The following is a 20,341-nucleotide window of genomic DNA, read 5'->3' as shown; positions in this document are numbered from 1 at the left end:
TAAAATTATGGCATTTGCCAGTAAATTGATGGAACTGGATATTATCATGCTAAATGAAGTAAACCAAAGGCTAAATGTTCTCTCTGATATGCAGATGCTAACACATAATAAGAGGGTGGGAAGAACAGAAGTTCACTGGATTAGACAAAGGGGAATGAAGGGAAGGGATGGGGAATGGGAATAGGAAGGACAGTGGAATGAGTAGGACATAGCTTTCCCATGTTCATGTATGAACACGCCACCAGTGAAACTCCACGTCACGTACAACCACAAGAATGGGAAGGTGTACTCTGTGTGTGTATAATACCTCAAAATACCCTCTACTGTCATGTATATCTAAAAAGAACCACAACAAAAAAGTACCCTGAGCAGCAGGGGTGGGGCTGAGGGCGGCGGATTTCGCAGGCTTCTGGGCCATGTTAGGTGTCGCCCACACAAACCCTGGGCCCTGGAGCCTGGGGAGGCTCCCGGCAGCATGAGTGCAGCAGTCAGGATGGAATGCAAGTCAGGGCCACTTGTGCTCCTTGCCAGGAGGCCCCACGGAGCACCTCCTTGCTACCAATGTCACCAACCTGTTCTCTCCTCAACACTCTTCCTATACCCTCTCATGTGCTCAAACCCTCAATCACGACTCTTCTTAAAATAGGCCCCGACACTTTTCCCAAGCCTCATGGCCTCCTGCAGGCCAGAGACCATAGGGTGGTACTGGCCACCAGTCCCAGAGCCCCATGTTCCAGGCCTCTCACTCCCTCAGGAGGTGTCCATCATCCCACAGTTTTATCTTACAAGAAATCCTTGACAGAAGAGATTCTCCACCACACTTAAGGGGACACACAAGGTGGCACAGGGGACAGAAAGGGACTCCCAACACCAGCTGAAGGCTTCGAGCTGGGGCCCCACAGAAGAGCAGGCGTTGGAAAGGAGGTGGAGATAGGAAGGGCGGGCTGCAGAGGCTCTGGGCACATCCGGGGAAGGCACTCTGGGAAGTGCAAGGACTGGGCTGTTGTTCCTTAATCCTCAAGGGCCACTGTCTGGGTCTGAATTCAGCTTGCTCTCTGCACAGGTGGAGGTGAAGGTGCTCACACAGACCTGAGTCAGGGGCGGGGGGGGGGGTGCTCTCTGCCCTTCACACAATTCCCACGTTCTTTCTATTAGTACCAAGACATCCCAACCCCAGACTTCAACCCTCCGGCAGGACCAACAACCTACAACTCCTGGTCCAGATGCCCCAGCCTGAGAAGACTCAGGGCCACCACCCAGGCCCCATCTTGTCTCACCCAAACCATACCTGTGTGGGATGATTCCCTGGAACATGAGGATGCTGACTGTGTTTAGAGGTTTGTTTCCCCCTCCGTGTTGAACTACAGGCTCTGACTAACTCCTTTCTGTTGTAGAAGAGGCCAGCAAGGGCCAGAGGTGAGAGTAACTTGCTCACAACAAGTTATTGGCAAGGCAGGTTTCAGAATCCTAGTGGCTGCAGTCCCACCGGAGCCTGGACAGAACACAGCTCACATTTATCTACAGAGTTCAGGTAACTTCCTCATTCCCAGAAAACAGTACCTCCCTGTGTGGAGTTGGGAATCTAGGTGTGGGAGAGAGACTCAGAGGTCAAGTCAAGGACACACAACCATGCTGTCTCTCACAGGGGCACATTTGGGGGGTTCTCATCATGTCCTCAAGGAAACACCTTTCACCCTAGTGTGAATCGGGGGTACCCCTTTCAGTGGACACTTGGCTCCCGCTCAGAGTCCTTGCCCAGGCAGTGAGACCTCCTCGCCATGTAGGACGTGTCATCAGGATGGACATGGTCCACACTCGTCACCACTATAACTCCAGAATCCAACCAATGCTCGGGGCTGTCACAACTGGGATGCCAACTTGAATTCTCTCCCTCTAAATCTGTGCTCTTTCCATGAAATCCAGCCCCCATCCCCAGTGAGCAGAGGGTAGCCCTGGAGGAGGTTCACAACACTGGCATCATCCCCGGAAACAGCAGGGCTCTTAGCCCAGGGAGAACACAGGTCACCTGCCACCAAGGGGGCTGAGGCCCTGTCCTTCTCGCTGAGCAGCATCCCGATAGCCTGTCTTTGTGTCCAGAGCCATCACAGAATCACTGTGGACCTGTGGGCTCTGAAAGGAATCCAATTTTTGAGTGAAGGGACAGAAGGGAAGGATCTTGTTCCCCGCAAACAGCAGATGACCTTCCCTGGGGCTACCAATGGGTCAGCCTGACACCATGGGGCATGCTGGGCTGTAGCAGTCTGGGCAGGGTCAACATGGCAGGCCTACACAAGGAGCTCAGGTAAGGGCTCTCCCACTCTGGGGCGGGGTTGCTAAGAAGCCCCAAAGAGGTCAGAGCAGAAGCAGGAAATGCCCCGGGGTAAAGGCCTTTGAGGGGAGAGTGGTTCAGAGGGAAGCCAAAGAGGACAATACAGAGGGGGCTGTGGGCAGCTGGGCCTGCAGGGGCAGGGCTCCTGTAGTGGACACTGTGGTGTGCAGGATGGGACCTTGATGCCCTGAACTGTTGGCTGCTGATGGCTCAGAGTGAAGTCCTAAGGATTATCCTGGCTGAAGCCCAAACCCTGAGGCCAACGGATGCCCAGTGACTGGACAGGCGAGTGTTAAAGGCCTTGAGGATCCTTACAGCCCGAGTCGTACCCAGAGTCTAGATGAAACAGAGCTCATATTTCCACAGAGCTCAGGTAAGGTCCTCATTCCTCATTGCAATTCTATCCCAGCTCCCTGAGTGGGATGAGCTGAGGCCTGTGTTGGACTCCTGCACAGCTCTCTGCCTGACCCTGCTTCCCTCCCCTCCCACAGCACTTCCTGGGACACTCCTGCACACGCATCCCCATCTCAGAGTCCACCCACTGGCAACAGCAGAAACCCAGCAAGGGGAGGTGGGAGTGGGGTGGGTGCCAGCAAGACAGTGGGAGCCCTAGCTGGGACATTTCAAAGCTTGTGGGGTGGCAAGAGGCCCCTGGGGAGGGAGACAGGGCTGGGAGGAGAGGTGGAAGGGGAAAGCCACCAAAGAGAACTTCCTGCACAAAGAGGGCTACCTGCTGCCCAGGCAGATCACCTTGCCAGCCCAGGCCCTCTATATACGTCCAGTGGGAAGCTTCGGCCTCAGCTCTACACCTGTGCAAAGCTATTTTGGGCTCTGGGAACAACCTGGGCTGGACTGGGCTGGGCTGGATGGGAGACGAGCCTCCTGGCTTTGCCTGAATGTGGGTGAGGGGTGCCCTGAGAGCAGGGTACCCTGATGCATGAACACCAGGGTGGGGCCCAATGACTAGGGCACTCCCTGGCTGACCACAGGGCTTTCACAAAGGTTCTGGAATCAGGGGCCTGTGGCACTGGGGACCAGCCAGGGTGTGAGGGAGCGAGGGTGTTCTAGGGGCTCCAAGGTGCTTTCATATGGGTTACCCCTCCTTCCACTCACAGCAGCTCTGGGAGCACAGCGAGCCTTGGAGCCAAGTGGGTTCTCCCAGGGGGTGTTCCGTTGGCCCAGGGCATCCAGTGAAGACTGAGGACTGGAAGAGAGTCTTGCCTTCCCGTCCAGCCTCTTCCCACAGAGCATAACAGCAATCACACGGAGGCAGTTTTAGCTGGGGTCACATGCTTTGGAGGACAATGATCATGGCCCACGGGCGAACAAGAGCACAGGCACAAAGAGAGAGCAGTGGTTCATGCTGGGGAGGGTGGAGAGGGGGCTGCCACTCAGCAGCTGGCACCTGGGTCAAACCTAGCTCAAAAATAGAAGCACCTGTATCCATCTACCTTGAGATCTGGCAGTTTTGCTCCTACAACATGGAGAACTTCTCACCAGGGTCATGAAGAGCCAGGACAAGGATGATGGGGCTGGGGTGAGGGCGTGGGCCAGAAGTTTGGGCGTCCATCTACCTGAGCAAGGTAGGGGAAGAAGGGGAGGGCGTTGGAATGGGGAAGCAGAACTGTGGGGGTCTGACAGGCGGTACTTGAGTGGGGAAGGAGGGAGCCTCAGGCATTACCTAGATCAAAACACGAGGACTCCAAACAAGAGTGCCACGCTGAGAACACAGAAGGGTACACAGTCACACACTGGAATGATGGTCTGCTGGGGGCTGGGAGTGGGATGCAGTAAGAAAAGGGAATAAATAATAACAATGGAGGTGCTCACAGGAGACAGTGGTGTGCCATTAATTTGCTTCTGTTGAGGGGCCAGAAAGGCTCCCAGGACCCACGCCCACGTGATCCTACACAGGCCAGTGCCCAGTGTCAGCAGCAAAGGCCTGTGGGGCTCAGGGTGGGGCTGGAGCCATGTCTGCCTTTCAGGAAGGAGCTCAGTGCGCCAACGGAGCACACACTGGAGAACCCACCTGGCTCCAGGGCTTGCTGCGCTCCCAGCAAGCACCTCTAGGAAAGTACCTTGAAGCCCCAGAACACCCTTGCTTGGCCTCAAAGGCATGCAGAGGCCCCTCTGGCTCTGACACTGTGTGGTTTTCAGCTCGCTGCTGAGTGTCTGCATAGGGGGGTCCTCTTCCCCCTCAGAATGGGGATACAAGTAGACATTCTGTGGGCACTGAGCTCACCCCCATGGCCAGCAGCCTGCACTCTCTCTGGAAAGTTTTTCTGCCCTGCACAAGCTACTCAGAGAATGGTTGGTCGGGTGCTACTTGGCGTGTCCTGTAGGGCAGCTCCCCTGATCTCTCTGGGAAGGCCTTGGGACTCAGCCATTCTCCAGGTGTGTCCTAAGGGCTGTGAGTCTGTATACCAAGAAGCTCGGCCTGGGAGGCCCGGAGAGCTGGGCACATGGCCAAAAGCTAAGACAAGACTGCAGTTGGCACAGCTACCAACTGACCATAAGTGGAGGGGTTGGGGCCCTTGGAGGGAAGCTCATTTTCTGTGGGGTCCATATAGCCCTCTAGAGCTAGTCTGCACCCCTCACTTTGCTTGTCCAGAATGTTGTGGGGTTTGGGGGCATGCTGTGGGCATTGACAATAAATTTCATGAGAGTTTTAGTGTGCATGGGCAAAAACTCCAAGTTGGTGAATGTTGGGCTGAGGTCTGCAGGGTTTGCTGAGATCTGGACTCCCTACTACAGCATGGATGAACCCCGCGGTACTGCTCCAAACAGAGCTGGGGGTAGAGGTGCTGCTCAGAGACCTGGTCAATCAGTTACTCCCACCACCTTGGTTTTACAAAGAAAAACCTAGGCCTAGAGCCGAGAAGGGTTTATCCAAGGACCCCCTGAAAAATTACCCATGAGCTGAGGCAGCTTAGCCCCTGACCGCTTAAGACACACTCAATAGGCTACCGGTGAGCTGTGGTCGCCTTTGACCTCTGCATCCCCAGACCTCTGCAGAGTGAGGTGGCTAAAGAGAACAGTGGACAGCCTCCAAGCAAGTACCTGGCCAGGCACTGGGCTTAGGGAGATGCTACCAGCACACTGTATGAGCCCCAGATGTCTGTCATTTCTTATTTTAAAAGAATATTTTAAGTAATAATTATCAGAATTCTTCTTACATCTCTGCATTATTTTGTCACTTACCAAGTTCTTATATATCTCTTTTCCTCCTACAACCTCCCTTTGAGCCCATGAAGAGCCCCAGCCCCTGCTTATTAGCTAAGTCTAGAAATGGGTACGATGTGAACTTGCTTGTCCAAGATGGCTCAGCTAGTGAGAACAGAGGGTGGATTCAGAGATGGGTGCCTGTCTCAGGAGTGTGGCTCTCTCCACTACACCACACTGCCTGCTTGGAGATGTCTGTCCTGCCAAATCCAGACTTAGCCCAATTTCTGGGCCTCCCAAACTAAGATCAGCCAGTAAGAGTTTAAAATTAGCAAAGGTTTGGCTTTTATTCAAAGCAGGGACCAAGCCCCAGCTGCCCCTGCACCTGGTGTGCACTAGGTCGGGAGCCCACTGCACCAACATGTTATTCTGTGGCTTGAGGAAATGCTGTTGATGGGGAGGCTGTCATCTGCCTGGCTTGACACACAAAAATAAACCTCAACAACCAGCCCACAAGCTTTCCAAAGGCCATTATCACTTGTGGAGTGGACCTTGTGTACACACAAAAGATGACAGTATCTGCAAGATGAAAGCAGGCTCTGGAGCTGCTATTATTAGATTACTTTTATTTAGAGAAACAGGGCATCCATTGGGAAAGTTGAGGACTCAGAGCCTTCTTGACCTAGATTATGTTTTCTTATGTCAGCCACAGCCAATCACAAGCTGAAAAAAGGTCAGCACTACTACTTGCCTTGATTGCAGAGGAGTGTAGTTAAAAGTGTGTGGCATTAGATTAATATTCATTATAAAAACACAAAATATAGATGAAGACTAAAAGTAACTGAATTTTAGTACCCAGAAATATTCTCTTTTCAGACTTTTGTTCTTTTCATGAAAACCACTCAATAGTGAAAGTGTTCATGAAACAAATTAAGTACAGCACAATTAATTACGTTTGCATTACACTGGTTACAACAGACCCCATGCAGGAACCAGCACTCCAAGATTTGTCAAATGTGGCTTTGCTGGGTTTCCTGTGGTGTGTGATTTTGTCATTCACCACAGGTGGTACAGCCACTGGGGATCTCAAAAGTAAGTGGGAGATGCTGTTGGGCTTCTGACCATTTTTAACAATGAGTTTATTAATTTTCTTTGCAATAACAAGAGATACTCATAGCTTTAGAAATACTTTAATTATTGAAATTACTGCAGAAAAATCCTTGATTATTGTTACTCCAAAATTTTCTAGCCTTTAATCCACTTTCCTCCCGGCACTGAAAGTTTTTTTTCTGTTGTTGTTTTTTTAATCGTGATATTTGAAACACATGGCTTTTTAGGAGTTCAACTAATGAAATACAGTAGAACAGGCTTGACCTCTCGTCTCTTTTACACATACTGAGTTTTATGTGTGTGCATATCTGTTATGTATACAAACTCATACAGATATTTTAAAAATTACATAGATTTATGTAATTTCCAAAATAAAGGCTCATGTCATATAAATCTTATATTTTCCATCTATTTTTACAGTAAGCATTTCCTGATGCATTAAATATTCCTTCAAATATGATTTTTAATAAAGTCTTCCATTATGTGACCACAGCATACATTATCTATTTCGTCATTCAATATTTTAAGTGGCTTCCAGGCTTTTTCATGTTGTGTGTGACTCTGGCCCTGTCTCTTACATTTTCTTACAGTCAATTTCAGAATCAGAACTACCTTCCTGAGGTTTTCATGAGTATAATCAACAGCATATATAAATCCCCCTCATACAGTGCTTTGCTCACAGCAGGCGCTCAATAACTGGTAGCTATAAATAGGAAATCAAGTAACCACTGACTGTGCCACTGCAGAGGGCTGGGGAGGCCATGCTCCCCGCATCCACTCAGGGCTCAATGGAACGGGGAAGGTGGGGCTGGGAAGCTAGAGGCAGGGGTGGGGGTGAGGGTGGTCCTGGGGGTGGGGGTGGGGTTGCTCCCAGGAGCAGACAGACCCATCAGTACCTAGAATGAAATCATTCTGCATTTTGAACCGAACAGACACCTACCTCCCTGATGCCCTCAGACACGCCCTCTCTTTGGTCTTAGAGACCCGCTGTGAGGCTGCAACACCTAATCAGGTGAAGAGGGGACCTGGATGATATTGATCGCACTCCTCCTTCAGAAGCTTCATGTGGCTGAATACTGTTTGGAGAACAAACAACAGGAACCACCGTGTTCTCAAAGATTATTTATTAGCTATTCTTGTCCATGATGCAAAAAAATTAAAATGTAAACAAAATTAAAATAAGATGAAAATCCTACAATATTTCTTGCCCAAGGACATCAGCTCAAGTACAAAATGGGACCCCAGGGCCTTCATGTCTGCAGCTTACCTACAGTAGAAGCCCTCACAAGAAGAAAGACAACCACACTGTAATGTCTGCTCAGGTACAGGGTCTGGTGTGGCATGACAGAAAAGTACAGTGATTTTTTTTTTTTTTTAAACAGAGACTAGAATAATTAGAAGCCTATGAGCAACACCCCTTCAGAGCCCACTCAGGTGCACCTGGGAACTGCTGGGCTATTCTTTGGAATGAGTCTTCCCAGGCCTGACGATTGCACTGCATGTCCTTGGGGTGGCCAGTCTCTGTTCTTTGATAGTGGATTTGACTTCTTAGTACAATCAGGTCTCCTGGAGTTGGTTTGGATGGATAGGCGACAATGGAATTCTGGGATGTTATTGGGGAATAAAGCCTTAAATGGTACAGCAAGGAAACTTTTTTTGTGGGCCCCAGCTGGCCCTGGAGGCCTTCCTCAGAAAGGTGGCAATCTTGCAGCCTGTGCCATGCCACGTGAGTGTCTTGAGGGAGCGCACAGCTCCTGAGGTCAGGACATGGAAGGCCAGGCCTCCTTCGGAAGCTTTAGCTCTGGACTGCTTGTTAAAACCCTGGCTCATTCATCCAGAGCTCAGTGGGAACCACAGTGGTATTGTTTATTCTTTCTAATAAAATAGAAGCCTGCCAATTTAAATTTATATTTGGTCCAAGAAAGGCAGTTTCTCAAAGGATTCTGGCTCCTTGAGGACCTGGGCACCATTTTCTTTCCTTCCCTCTCTTCATATGCTGTTCCCAGCCTACAGGAAGATGTCTATGTGTGCATGCTTCTTGATGCCTGGTCCCCTGAAGGAAGAAGGTCCTGAGCACCAGCAATGCAAAGGCCAGTCTTCATTGGGTGGCCTCAGGACAGTTACCAGCTAGGTGAGAGATCTGCAATACCATGATCCTGGAGGATGTCTCTGCAGAGTCTTTCCAGGGGGTGATACTTCCCTGGGGCTTGCCCCAGAGCAGAAGCAGGCAGTGCAAATGCACCTAGTCGTCTGGGATGGGAGTGTTGCAGTTCCCGTGGTAGATCTTGACGTGGCCCTCGCAGCGGAAGTAAGCGTCAAAGACGTCGCTGTAGCCATGGTCCCTCCACCAGGTGCACAGCTGCCGGTTCCAGGTACAGTCCAGCACGTGGAAGAGCTCGGGGTGCTCCATGCCGATCATGGTAAAGAAGTCCTGGTCCCCGAGGTGGCCGCGGAAGTGGTACTTGCTGGCCAGCTGCTGCACGTGCGTGGGCTCCAGCAGGCGGCTGTAGAGCGGGGACTGGCGCATGGCCTCCAGGCTCAGCAGCATCACCCCGCTGTTGAAGCCAGGGAGCCCATCGGGGGGAGGGCCCCCCACCCTGGTCGTGGGGTTCTCATGGCGGAACTGCCAGAATGTGTGCCTGTGAAGGGGAAAGGAGAGACTTAGCCCCATGGAGGTGAGCTGCCTGTTAGCCCTGCTGTCTGTCTCGCGGCATTCGAGACTCAAAATCTACTTCCCACCACCAATGAGTGCAGAGCAAGTCTGACCCCAGGTCCCCGACTCTAAGCCTCATGCTGTTCCACCATCTATGCCACCTCAGGATGATGATGTTGGCGTCATCATCTTCATTGTCCTCGCCATACACCTGTACAGATTTAGCACGTGCTAGGCACTATACTGCATTAGCTTATTTGCTCCCCACAACAACTCTAAGAGATGAGGGCTCTATGAGATGACACATCACTTCATAGTTGAAGAAAATGAGGCACAGAGAGGTTATGTAACTTTCCCAAAGTCACACAGCTAGGAAATAGCAGAATTAGGGGCAGGAGAGGGCTGGGGAGCTGAGCCCACGCCACAGAGCGGAGGCCAAGCAGCACAGCCCTGCCTTGGATGAAGGAGCAGAGCTGGAGGCCTGCTGTGGGCAGCGAGGGGCAGGGCTGGACCTGGGTCCTCAGAGTAGGGAATGTTTCAAAGCCTCACCCACCTGCTCCCCAGTCTGCAAATGCCACCCCTCTGCCTCTTGCAGAGATACTGACCCCAACCAATGGCAGGACAGGATCTGGGTGGTGACATGTAAGGCCTGGTGGAAATCAAACAGAGCCCAGCCCAGGGCACCTGCTGCAGGGCCATTCTCCAGATCCAGAGCACTTGTCGTGTTGGGGAAGAGACAAGCCTTCCTTGTGGCCTGGCATATCACAAAGGGAGCCCAGCGTTTGATCCTGGTGAGGGAAAAGCTTTCCCTCAGGACACTCACAGGCGGAACACTCAGTCCATTGTTTGAGCTCAGCCATAATCAGTCTGTGAGTGGAGCAGGGCGCTGGCGCCTGCCTGCTGATAACAGCCGCCCTGGCAAAAATAAGCTGCTAGAGCACACTGAGATGCCATGGTCCTTCCAGCCACAGGAGCCTGCGGTGGCGGGATCCCGGTGTTGGGATGCAGTCTGGCAACTGCTTGTTCATTTTGCCATACTTCCTCCAAGCGGTTAATCTCAAGCTAGGATTCTCCCAGGCAGATCTAAGCCACCGCAGCATGGCAGAGGAGGGACCCTCCACCCAGGGTGCACCCCCACCAACTCGCCCACTCACCTTTCAAGGGGTCGGGACAGGTGCATCTACCAGAGAGGAAGCAGGGAAGCAAGAAGCGGGTCCCGCCCTCCTTCCTTCCGCCCACCCTACCCTCTCCTCTCTTCCCTCCCAGAGGACCCAGAAGAGGGCAGAGCTGGTCCAGCTCCAGGGCCAGGCACAGCAGGGCCTCAGGAAAGACAAAGTGACTGACAAGGGGCAAAGGAAAGTAGGTGTGGGTGAGATAGCACAGCCGCTAGTGGCACGTGGAGCCAGGGAGCAGGACGAGGACATGGTCTTACCACGGCAGAGCCTGTGGCTTCACTGAGCGCTCCATCTCCCACAGAGAGGGTACTAAGGGCCTTCAGCCTTTCACCAAGCTGGGGGCAGGCAGGCTGCCTATAGCCCTGGGCACCTGCCAACCTCTAGCCAAGACCGGCAGCCTCCTCACACCTTCCCTGCTGGCAGAAGGAGTGATTAAAGGGTGACCTGCTGGGCTCAGGAGGGGAGCCAGAGGCTGAGGGAGGAGGACAGAACATCCTCTGAGTGGAGGCCACAACCCTGGTGGCTCTCTGGGAACATGAAGCCCAGTGTGGCCATACAGGCAGCACCAAGAGGCATTTTATAACAAAGGGCCAGGCCTGGGGCACCAGCACATTATGAACTATCAGGAGCAAAGGAGGGAAAGGAAATTGGAAATCCAAATTTCCCAGCGTGTTTGCCGAAGCAGAAACAGCCTGAAAAGGAACTGATGATCCTCGAAATGATGGTTCACAGTGTTCCAACCATCCTAAGCGAACCACAAGAACACAGGGCATGGAGCACTCTGGGGAATGGCAGGTGCTCTGTCCTTTATGCCAGCTGCTTCTCCTGCCTGAGCCACACCGGCTCAGGCTCGGGAGAACGACATGATATGGGGATGGGCAAGGGCCAGAGCTCATGCAAGGAGTGCTGCAGTTACGTCGCGGGGCTGTGGGCGCTGGCCTTGCAAGGCATTGCCACGGCTCCTCCCATCAGAGTCAGAGGGCAGCAAAACTCGCTGACATTCTTCCCAAACACTGCTGTCTGCTCTGAACAGAGAGAGAAGAGAGGTCCTCGGTGTGTCTGAGCCAGAGATTCTAATCTCCAAGGTCCCCTTATTTCTGACTGCCTCAGAACCCACAGGCTAATGTTCTAAGGAGCGGCACTTGGATTTCAATCTCATTTCTGAATTTGGCTGGCACAGCCTGAGGCTAGGGGCACTAGGGATGAGACCATCAGGGGATACAGCTATCACTGGCACTTCACGGCTCAGGGGGCAGATCCAAGAGCTGCTCCAAGGCAGGTCACAGGGGCCTGGGTCTGACCACATATATTCATGGGCACTGCCAGTGGCACACTCTGAGGCTGCAGGAAACCTCTGTATGAGTGTGGGTACCTGGTTCTGAATCCTGGAGCTGCCAGGATTTCTTTGTTTAACTTCCCATGCCCAGACCTAGCCACTTTGCCCTAATAGTGTAAACTCTGTGGCTTGTTCCCATCCTCCACGGTCACCTGAAGAGCCACAACACAAGGGACAAGATTCCTCCCCCTCCTTGGAAATCATCTTAACTAATAATCATTTTAAAAGACCATTAAGACTAATGAACCAGCCTTCATGAAGAAAACCCATCTTTATGGAAAGGGTATTTGAAATAATTTTGAAAAGCAAGTCACTTCCTCCTTTGAATCTTTCCCTGATGATCACAGTCACTGCTATCAGGGCTCCCACCAGAGGCCCTGGGCAGAGAATCTAACACCCATGATCCCCAGGAAAGAGCACAGGTTTTCCACCACCCTCAGTCACAGGCCTCTTGCCTCTGACTTTTCATGACTTAATCCTCATGTGGTCTTTCTTGGACCCTGAGGCTCAAGAGTACCCCCACTGTCACTTCCAAAAAGGCAGAAGCAAGAATGGGAACACATGCTGAGCCCAAACCGTCTGCCTGAAAGTCCACAGGAAGGTTCTAGAAGGCTGTGCTGACTCAGGCTGGCTTCAGACTATAGGCAAAGAAGACTCGATGTTAGGCCTGAGATGCACAAGAGCCACACGAAATGTGGCACGGTGCCTTGCTGGGGCTTTCCCCCCAGGGGTTTTCCAGCCCTGAGTGCAGGTCTCTAGGGAGCAGGAGGTTGGACCTCCCCTGGAGGAAGCTTGCTGCCTGCATGCTATCTAATCAGGAAAGCCTGGAAACTGGGAACCTTATTTTCCCTGTGCCCACACATCTCTTCCAGGCCCAATTAGCTCTGTTTACCTTGGAAGGCCCCCATTTTCCAGTCCTTAAGATGAAAGGCCGGAAGTAAAAGGTGATGCTCAGTGGCTGCCCCATGTTCCATCTACCTCGGGTCCTGTGACCTGGGCATACTGGTTCAGATGCTCTCAGGATGCCCTTCCAGCTGGCTAGGTGACAGAGGCTAATTCCTGGGTCCTCCTGAGTAAAGGCTAAGTCAACCTTAGGTATGGACCCTTCCCTGTGATGAAGAAACCTGCTCTGTGATGTCAACCAGGAGAGAACATGGACTTCCTAAAGCTGTCCATTTCCCTCGGGCAAGGAGTCACAGCTGACCTGTGTGAGGATATATTGATAGTGGGGCCTGAAGCAGACTTAGGTGTCCTATTCTGCTGTTCAGAGGGTAAGAAATATTCCTGAAGTCACTGGGCTATTCAGTGATAAGACTCAAGGGACCCCTCACAGAAGCACAATCTACCTGAGCGTGGAGAAGCCAAGAGAAGCCTGGTTCACATTCCCATTTAACAAATAAGGAAATTTAGGTTAAATGGCCCTGCCAATAGTTCATTTATGGACAAACATAAAGGATTTGCCTATAGGGACCCCATATTCCCAGGCAAACCCTTTATGCTTGTCCACATTTCCTATACTCAGAAAAGGCAACTGTAACCACCAACACCAACACTATCAACACCACCACCACCACCACTACCACCACCACCACCATCTCCACCATCACCATCAACAACACCAACACCACTACCATAACCACTACCACCACCACCACCACCACCACCACCACTCCTTGCTCTCAAGACAGGCCCCATGGCAAGTGAGGCAGCGCTCAGAAGGCTTTCCCACCCTGCAGGATGGCCCCCTCCACCTCACACATTCCCAGCTGGAAGGAGTGCGTGCCCAAATGACAGAGCTGGCATGGGGTGGCAGAAGGAAAGGACAGCTGGTGGGGCACGTGCCTGCCCTTATCTGTAGAACCTTGGAAGAGACATATGGGTGGCAAGCACCGGTTCTGTTTGCAGTCCAGCAACTGAGTTTCCAAACTACAAAATCCCTCACAGAAAGACAGAGGGGTCAGCAAGCCCTCTGCTTCCCAGGCTGAAGGGCCCCTGGGTGGAGCTGGGGCCAGGAGCTTGGTGTTAAAACCAGGAGGTCTGGCAGGAGAAGAAAGAAAGTCTGGGGGACAGAGACACAACAGACAAGCTGCAGGGGTTCATAAGCTTCCTCTAGGCCCTCCCTACCCCTCTCACCCCTCAAGAAGGACAGCCTCTATTCCAGCCTCCACAGGGCCTCTCTCTGCACTGGAGATTCTCTGCCTCTCTCTGCACTACAAGACTCCCTGTTCTGCACACTCCTGGCATCTCTGTGCCACCTGCCCAGCCTGGGAATGGGGATTCAGGGAAGAGACAGAACCTGGAGAAAGTCTGAGGGAGAGGGTGAGTGCTGTCTGCTGATTGACAGGATTAACATCCATCCACACACAGGATCAGAACCGACTACGGTCAGCCCAGGGGTTGGAAGGCAATTGTATGCATTCCCAAAATCTGTGTCTTGGAACTTTGTCCCATCAGGGCCTTCGGCTGGGGGAGGGAGATTTGAACAGGGCACTGGAGTGCAGCTATTACAAGAGCCGAGTTTTCTAGAGAGCCACCTCCAGCATCAGCAGAGTGGGCACTTCCTTTTACCCACAAATCCACCCAGCTCTCTGGGGTAGTGTGCTCAGGCACCAAAGCAAAGTCAGCTCCAAAGGCAGGCACTTACCTCCTCCTGCTTCTGGTGCTGCAAATTCAAGATAGTGGGGCCCTGGGAGGAACCTGCTGCTGTTGCCCTGGCATCTGGCATCTCTGGCCCCTTCACAGGGCTGCTCCCTGTGTGCAGGTATCTTTGTGTCCACAGTCCTCTTTTTATAAAGACACCAATCATTGGATTAGAGGCCACTTTACTCCAGAATAAACCTGTCTTAATTATATCTGTGATGACCCTACTCCTTCTTTAGTACCAGGGGTCAGAACCTGAGCATACAGAATTCTGGGGAACACAATTCAACCCATAACATGGCAGCAATGAAGACAGAGAAAAACATCACAGCTCACCTTCAACTCATTGCCACACCGGAGGACGCTGGTGGGGTCCAAAGCTGGCAAATTCCCTGCCAGCTGAGAGAATGAGTCATGATGGGCTGGGCAGCCCTGTCTAGGAGGGTGTCAGAAGGAGGCAGGCACCCATGGCTGAAGAAAGAAAAGGCAGAGCAGCTCGGAAATGTGGGCCCCAGGTAGTGGCATGGGACAGCCAGCAGGCAGATGTCCAGAGCCCACACGGTGACAGGTCCTTGTTCTATGAGACACACAGGAGCAACCAGAGGACCCTCAAGGAAAGGGGGGATCAGTTACCAACCCCTGAGCATTCACCAGAGCACCCCTATGCCCAGCAGATAGAGGCGTGAGAACACCCTGTACCCCAGAGATGCTGACAGTCAAACAGGGAGATAAGATGCCCCAAGTGAACTCCTCACAGTGGGACATCTGCAGTCTGGAACCTAGAAGCCTGGAGTGGGCCACCAGGCCTATAGGTAACATGGGGGTGGGAGTGGGGATGGGGTGATATCCCCCATAGGTCAGCAGTGGGCCTCGAGAAGCAGAGGAGTGCATGGCGCTGGGGTTGTGACCCAGTGGTAGAGTGCCTGCCCCTCACTTGTGAGGCACTGGGTTAGATCCTCAGCACCACATAAAAATAAATAAACAAAATGAAGTTATTAAAAAAAAAAAAAGCAGCAGAGGACTGCAGACTATGTCTATCTGTGCCCATAGGGAGAGTGGCCTTGCCTGTCACTGTGGGTACTCAGCCACAGAAGGGCCGATGCTACAAATAGGCCTGCCTGCCAGGCTCCTCTCGGGGTGTGGTGGCACCTCAGCAATCAGCTTCCGTCCACCCAGCCAGTTTGGAGGTTTCTGTTTCATCATATCTTCCTGCCCTGGGAGTCTGGCATGATAAAGGTGACCCACATTGTCTGTGGTTCCCAAAACTGCACCTGCTATGACCAATCTATCTCTGTGGGAATAGAAACTACCATGGTGCTAGAATCCTGGAGGGCAAAGAGCCCTGGCAGAAGACCTGACCTGCTATAAGACGGCACTCCAAGTACCAGTGATCCTCCTCTACTCCAGAGCCCTCTGGTCAGCCTCAGGCCTTCCCAGGGCCAGGCCCAGCCAGGGCCCTGAGCTGCTACTCCCAGCGGCCCTTAGGAGGTGTCACCTTCCTCCAAAGTTTCAGGCCTTTGGAGTAGGCTTGTCTCCTCATACACAGCTCCCCATGCCCGGCCTGCCTGGGCATCTTGGTCACTCAGATGTCTTCCCACACCTGTCCCGGGAGCTGTGGGGCCTGGGGAATTCACCATCATCAATCTCACACACAGCTGCAGTGCAAAGAGGTGCCAAGCTGGGCTAGGCTCTGGGTGGGCTGCATGGGGAGGATCTGGGGAGAGATGGAGAGCAGTGGCTTCCTTCAAGGTGGACAGAGCTAATAACAGCAAAGGCTGGGAGGAGGAGGTCTCTGCAGGGGGCAAGGGGAATGTCCCATTCAGTCTCTATTGGTGCCAGCAAGAAGAATAGTGATATGAAAAAGTTCAGGTCACTAGCAGAGTGTAAAGCAGATATGACAGAATTCTGGAGAGTTCTGACATTCAGCAGGTGGAAGAAGAGGATCCAAGAAAGATATATGGCCTTGGTATACCCCACCCACCTGTCCCTTACACTGACAACCTACATGGCTGGTACAGACTCAGGCTTGGGGTTCTTTTTCTGCTATGGGGATCCTGGAGGAACCACAGGGCCACATGGACCTTCCAGCTGGACCTGCAGGCCCCAGTGTGCCCATTCCAACTATTTGTCACCTAGCTCTGTGACCCAGGTACCTGGTAGAGGTACCTCCAGCCAGCCTTCCTCTCCCACTCCTCATCCTCTTCCAAAATGGTTCTTCTCTAGGCCTTCTCTACTGGATGATGCCTTTGAAAGCCTTGCACTGGTAATACAGATTGCCTATTTTGGAGAAGTGGCTACAATTCCATGCAGAGAAAGCAGAAGCCAAAGCCAGTCATTGGCTGGGTGAGCACCGTGGCCAGGACCGCCATCCTCAAGGTGGTGACACAAGATCCAGATTCTGTAGCAGCAGGCCAATGACACAGAGGAGAGGTAGGCAGTGGAATAAAGGTGGCTGGGGAACAGGCTGAGGCTGAGGCAGCCTCCTCGCACCACAGGGCTCATCTTATTGAAGGGGAGCTGACCTGTGCCCAGAGGTGCCTGGCTATCGTCCTGCAAAAGCTGGAGAAGCAAAAAAGGTGCTGATGAGAGTGAGAGGCCCGAAAGTTAGTGAAAACTGGGACCTCAAAGACGAGGAAAGGATGGAATCACTGGAAATCCAACTCAAAGAGGCTGAGCATACCACAGAGAAACAGACAGAAGTGTGAAGAGGTGGCTCTTACTTAGCGATTATTGAAGGAGACTTGGAACACATGGAGGAATGAGATGAGATGTCAGAGTCCCATTGCCCAGAGATGGATGAGCAGATCAGATTGATGGACCAGAGCCTGAAGTGTGTGAGTGCTGCTGAAGGAAAGTACTCTCAAAAAGAAGACAAGTTCGAGCAGAGAAAGATTCTTACTGACAAACTCAAGGAGGCAGAGACCTGTGCTGAGTTTGCTGAGAAAACTGGAAAAGACAACTGATGATTTGGAAGATAAGCCGAAGTGCACCAAAGAGGAGACCTCTGTACACAGAGGACGCTGGGCCAGACTGCTTGACCTGAATGAGAGCCAGAGCTCCAGGCCCTGCTGCTCCTGCCTCTGAGCTTGACCTGCCTGAAACCAGCCAGCCCAAGCTGACCTTGACTGAGGACTGATCTTCAACAGGAAGGCTGCTTTCTCTTTTCAGCAGTCCTCTTATTCCAAACCCCTAGTCTCTTTCACCAAAATGTCTCTGCCTTTTCCCAGAGATTCCAGCTGGGCTAGAGGCTAAAAGGCTTCAGAAAAAAGGAATGAGCACCATGCCAAGTGACTTTAAAAGCATGTTGTGATGTCCACATTTTGTAATTGCATTTTTTAATTGTAATAGCAATCATCTATGAACCATTCCAAATAATTCTACAGCTCTGAGGCAGCAAGCTCATTCCTTTCTCATTTTTGGAAGGTAACTTTCCAGCCTAATCCATATTGTTCTTTCCATAGGATAGAAAAGGTATGGGCCAAACACAGCCCAGGGAAAGACTCTGCTATGGGAAACCTCATTACTGTGCATGAAATACCAGCCAAACCAGAAAGGCCAGGACAAGTTAGCCGAAGACCAAAACCTACACTCTTCAGGTATGTTTTTTTGGTTTTTGAATTGGCTTTAAGGTATTTTTGGAAAACTTTATTGTTATTTTTCACTTTTTCCATCAGAAATGAATAAACTAAGAAGGGGAGATTTCTGCAACTTTTCTAATTTTATTTATTTATTTATTTTGTGGTGCTGGGAATTGAACTCAGGGTCTGGCATGTGTTAGACAAGGGATCTACCACTGAGCTAGATCTCAGACCAAATTTTTTTCCCATTTCTACCCTCTTCCCAACTACTCACAGAAGGGATCATGGGCCTCTCAATGTGGAGGTGACTGCTAAATTGCTCTTCTGCTATCTTGAAAGAAAGGCTGTTTTTGCCACTGACTTGGCCGTATGAAGCTCATCTCATCACCCTTGTCTGCGTCTGAAGCTGCCGTCCCATTCTGCCATCTCATTGTGTTTGTACAATGTTTATATACAACATTTTAAAATTTTATATTAACTTGAAACTTTGCTTTTTGGGGGTTGGGGTATGCTGGCAGTATGCTGACCTTTCAAAGTTTCTTTCCCCATCAACTCCACTCTGAGCTGAGGTTTCTGTGAGGCCTGCAGGTGCACATTCTGAAGCTTACTGGTTTAATGTACTCTCCTTTGTTGTAGTCTCTTCGGGACAGTTAGGAGAAAGAGAAACCAATAGTGTTTTGATTCTGAATGTTGATGAGTGTCCTTTTGAAATAAAGAACCAGTTCCTCCAAAACAAATAAACAAACCAAAAAAACAAGTTGCCCATTTTAAAATTAAAAACAAAATGGTTTGTTTTGGCTCACAGTTCTAGAGGCATAAGGTCTAGGGACCTCATATGGTGATGGCCTTATTGCAGAGAGTCCCAAGGTGCTGCAGAACATCACGTAGCAGGAGACAGGGAGCACATGTGTGCATGTAAATGGCCCACTCTGCCTCTCATTCAAAAGCTCTGATTGTGCAGAATGACACATCAGCGAGCACCAAGGATCTCAATCCCCCATCCACAATAGAAAGCAACCCTGCTGCAGTCTCCTTGGTCCCCAGGGATGCACATGACCCTACTCTCCAGGTGTCCACAGCTGCCTCCCCACCATCCATCACAGCCCTGCAGCTATAGTGTGGCACCTCCTTGCCCATCATTGCTACTCACCACCCACATCCTCTTCCTCTGCCCCAGCTATAAGGACACCTCTGCTCCTTCCCTTACCTTGGCCACAGGTCTTCAAACCCCATTTTAGCTATACACTGAGCCCTCCATAAATCTTGTCCCCAGAGGCATCCTGCTTCAGTGATGGGGAGCTAAGACAGATCTCTCTGTGTCAGCAACACCCCATCCTTATTCTCTGAAACCTTCTCATGGACCCCTTGGGACTCTGGGCCCACCTCTTCCTATTTTCTGCACCAGCAGATGCTCCTGGATCTTCCTGGCTTCCTCTCTGGTCTAGCTGGCCTGAGGACCTCACCACAAGCTGGAAGCTAAAGAGGGTGAGAACTTGACAATGTGCAGGAGGTCACAGTGACCTTCGGCAGAGGTGGCCAGTAAAGACCAAGAGGCCATGTATGTTGTACTGGGAGCACATGAAAAGCAGGGAACAGATACAGGGAAGGCAGATGGCATCACTTTGTAAAGAGAGGTCAGAGGGAAGAAAGGAATGTACACACCAGAGAAGGACAGACAGAGACGTATTGGGGGAAAGAGCAGGAATGATAACAGTGATGGTTAATATTTAGTGAACACTTATCATATGCCAGGCCCTGTTTGAATACCTAACTGCAAGAACTCTAATATTTGAATGACCAAATAAGGTCAGTCCCATGGTCTCTAGCTTCTAGTGAGGAAACTGAGGCAGTAAGAAAACATTAGCTCTAAGATCAGGAAAAGCAGAGGAGCCAGGCAGAGGAGGTGCCAAGAAGAGGGGTACCCTGGGGCACATCTGAAGTTAGGGATAGTGAGACCTCAAGAGAGTGAGAGGTGAAAGATGAGCTGGGGTGTGAACAGGCTTTGAGGAAGAGAGAATTAGGTGCAAGGGTCTCTGGGTAATACTATCAGAAATCAATAACGAATGAATAAAAGGGTTCTCCGGAGTACTGAGGGCATGAGTGGGGAGTAATGGGTTGATAACTGGAATGTCCCTCATTCATCTTTATGTTTTACTGCATCTGAATGACAAAAGTTACCTTAGAACTGTTGGTTTCAAATGGATAGACTAATGAATGAATGAATGAACAAAGGACTTAGAAATTCTAACACAAAAGGGTAAAAACATAAAAGAGGAGAATGTTGAAGAAAGTGCTGGAATAATAATTTAGAAAGGCAGCTAAGGAGCTGAGTGTGGCAGCCAAACCTATAATCCCAGC

General features: G+C 51.2%; 1 protein-coding gene and 1 pseudogene across 1 annotated transcript in view; one reads left to right on the top strand and one right to left on the bottom strand.

Annotated features, from left to right (window-relative positions):
- Nucleotides 1-7,986: 7,986 nt before the first annotated feature.
- The window catches only part of Xxylt1 (xyloside xylosyltransferase 1), a 160,218-nt gene continuing 147,863 nt past the window's right edge, over nt 7,987-20,341 (bottom strand). Inside the window, exon 4 of the mRNA XM_026380126.2 lies at nt 7,987-9,240. Coding sequence (XP_026235911.1) covers nt 8,844-9,240 — 397 coding nt within the window. The 3' untranslated portion in view covers nt 7,987-8,843. The remainder of the gene's footprint in view (nt 9,241-20,341) is intronic.
- Nucleotides 9,271-17,489, top strand: LOC113175783 (uncharacterized; annotated as a pseudogene).

The sequence above is a fragment of the Urocitellus parryii genome, chromosome 2, assembly GCF_045843805.1.
Source record: "Urocitellus parryii isolate mUroPar1 chromosome 2, mUroPar1.hap1, whole genome shotgun sequence".
Classification (NCBI taxonomy): Eukaryota; Metazoa; Chordata; class Mammalia; order Rodentia; family Sciuridae; genus Urocitellus; species Urocitellus parryii.
Note: the sequence above shows the minus strand (reverse complement) of the source record. Positions and strands in the feature narration are given on the sequence as shown.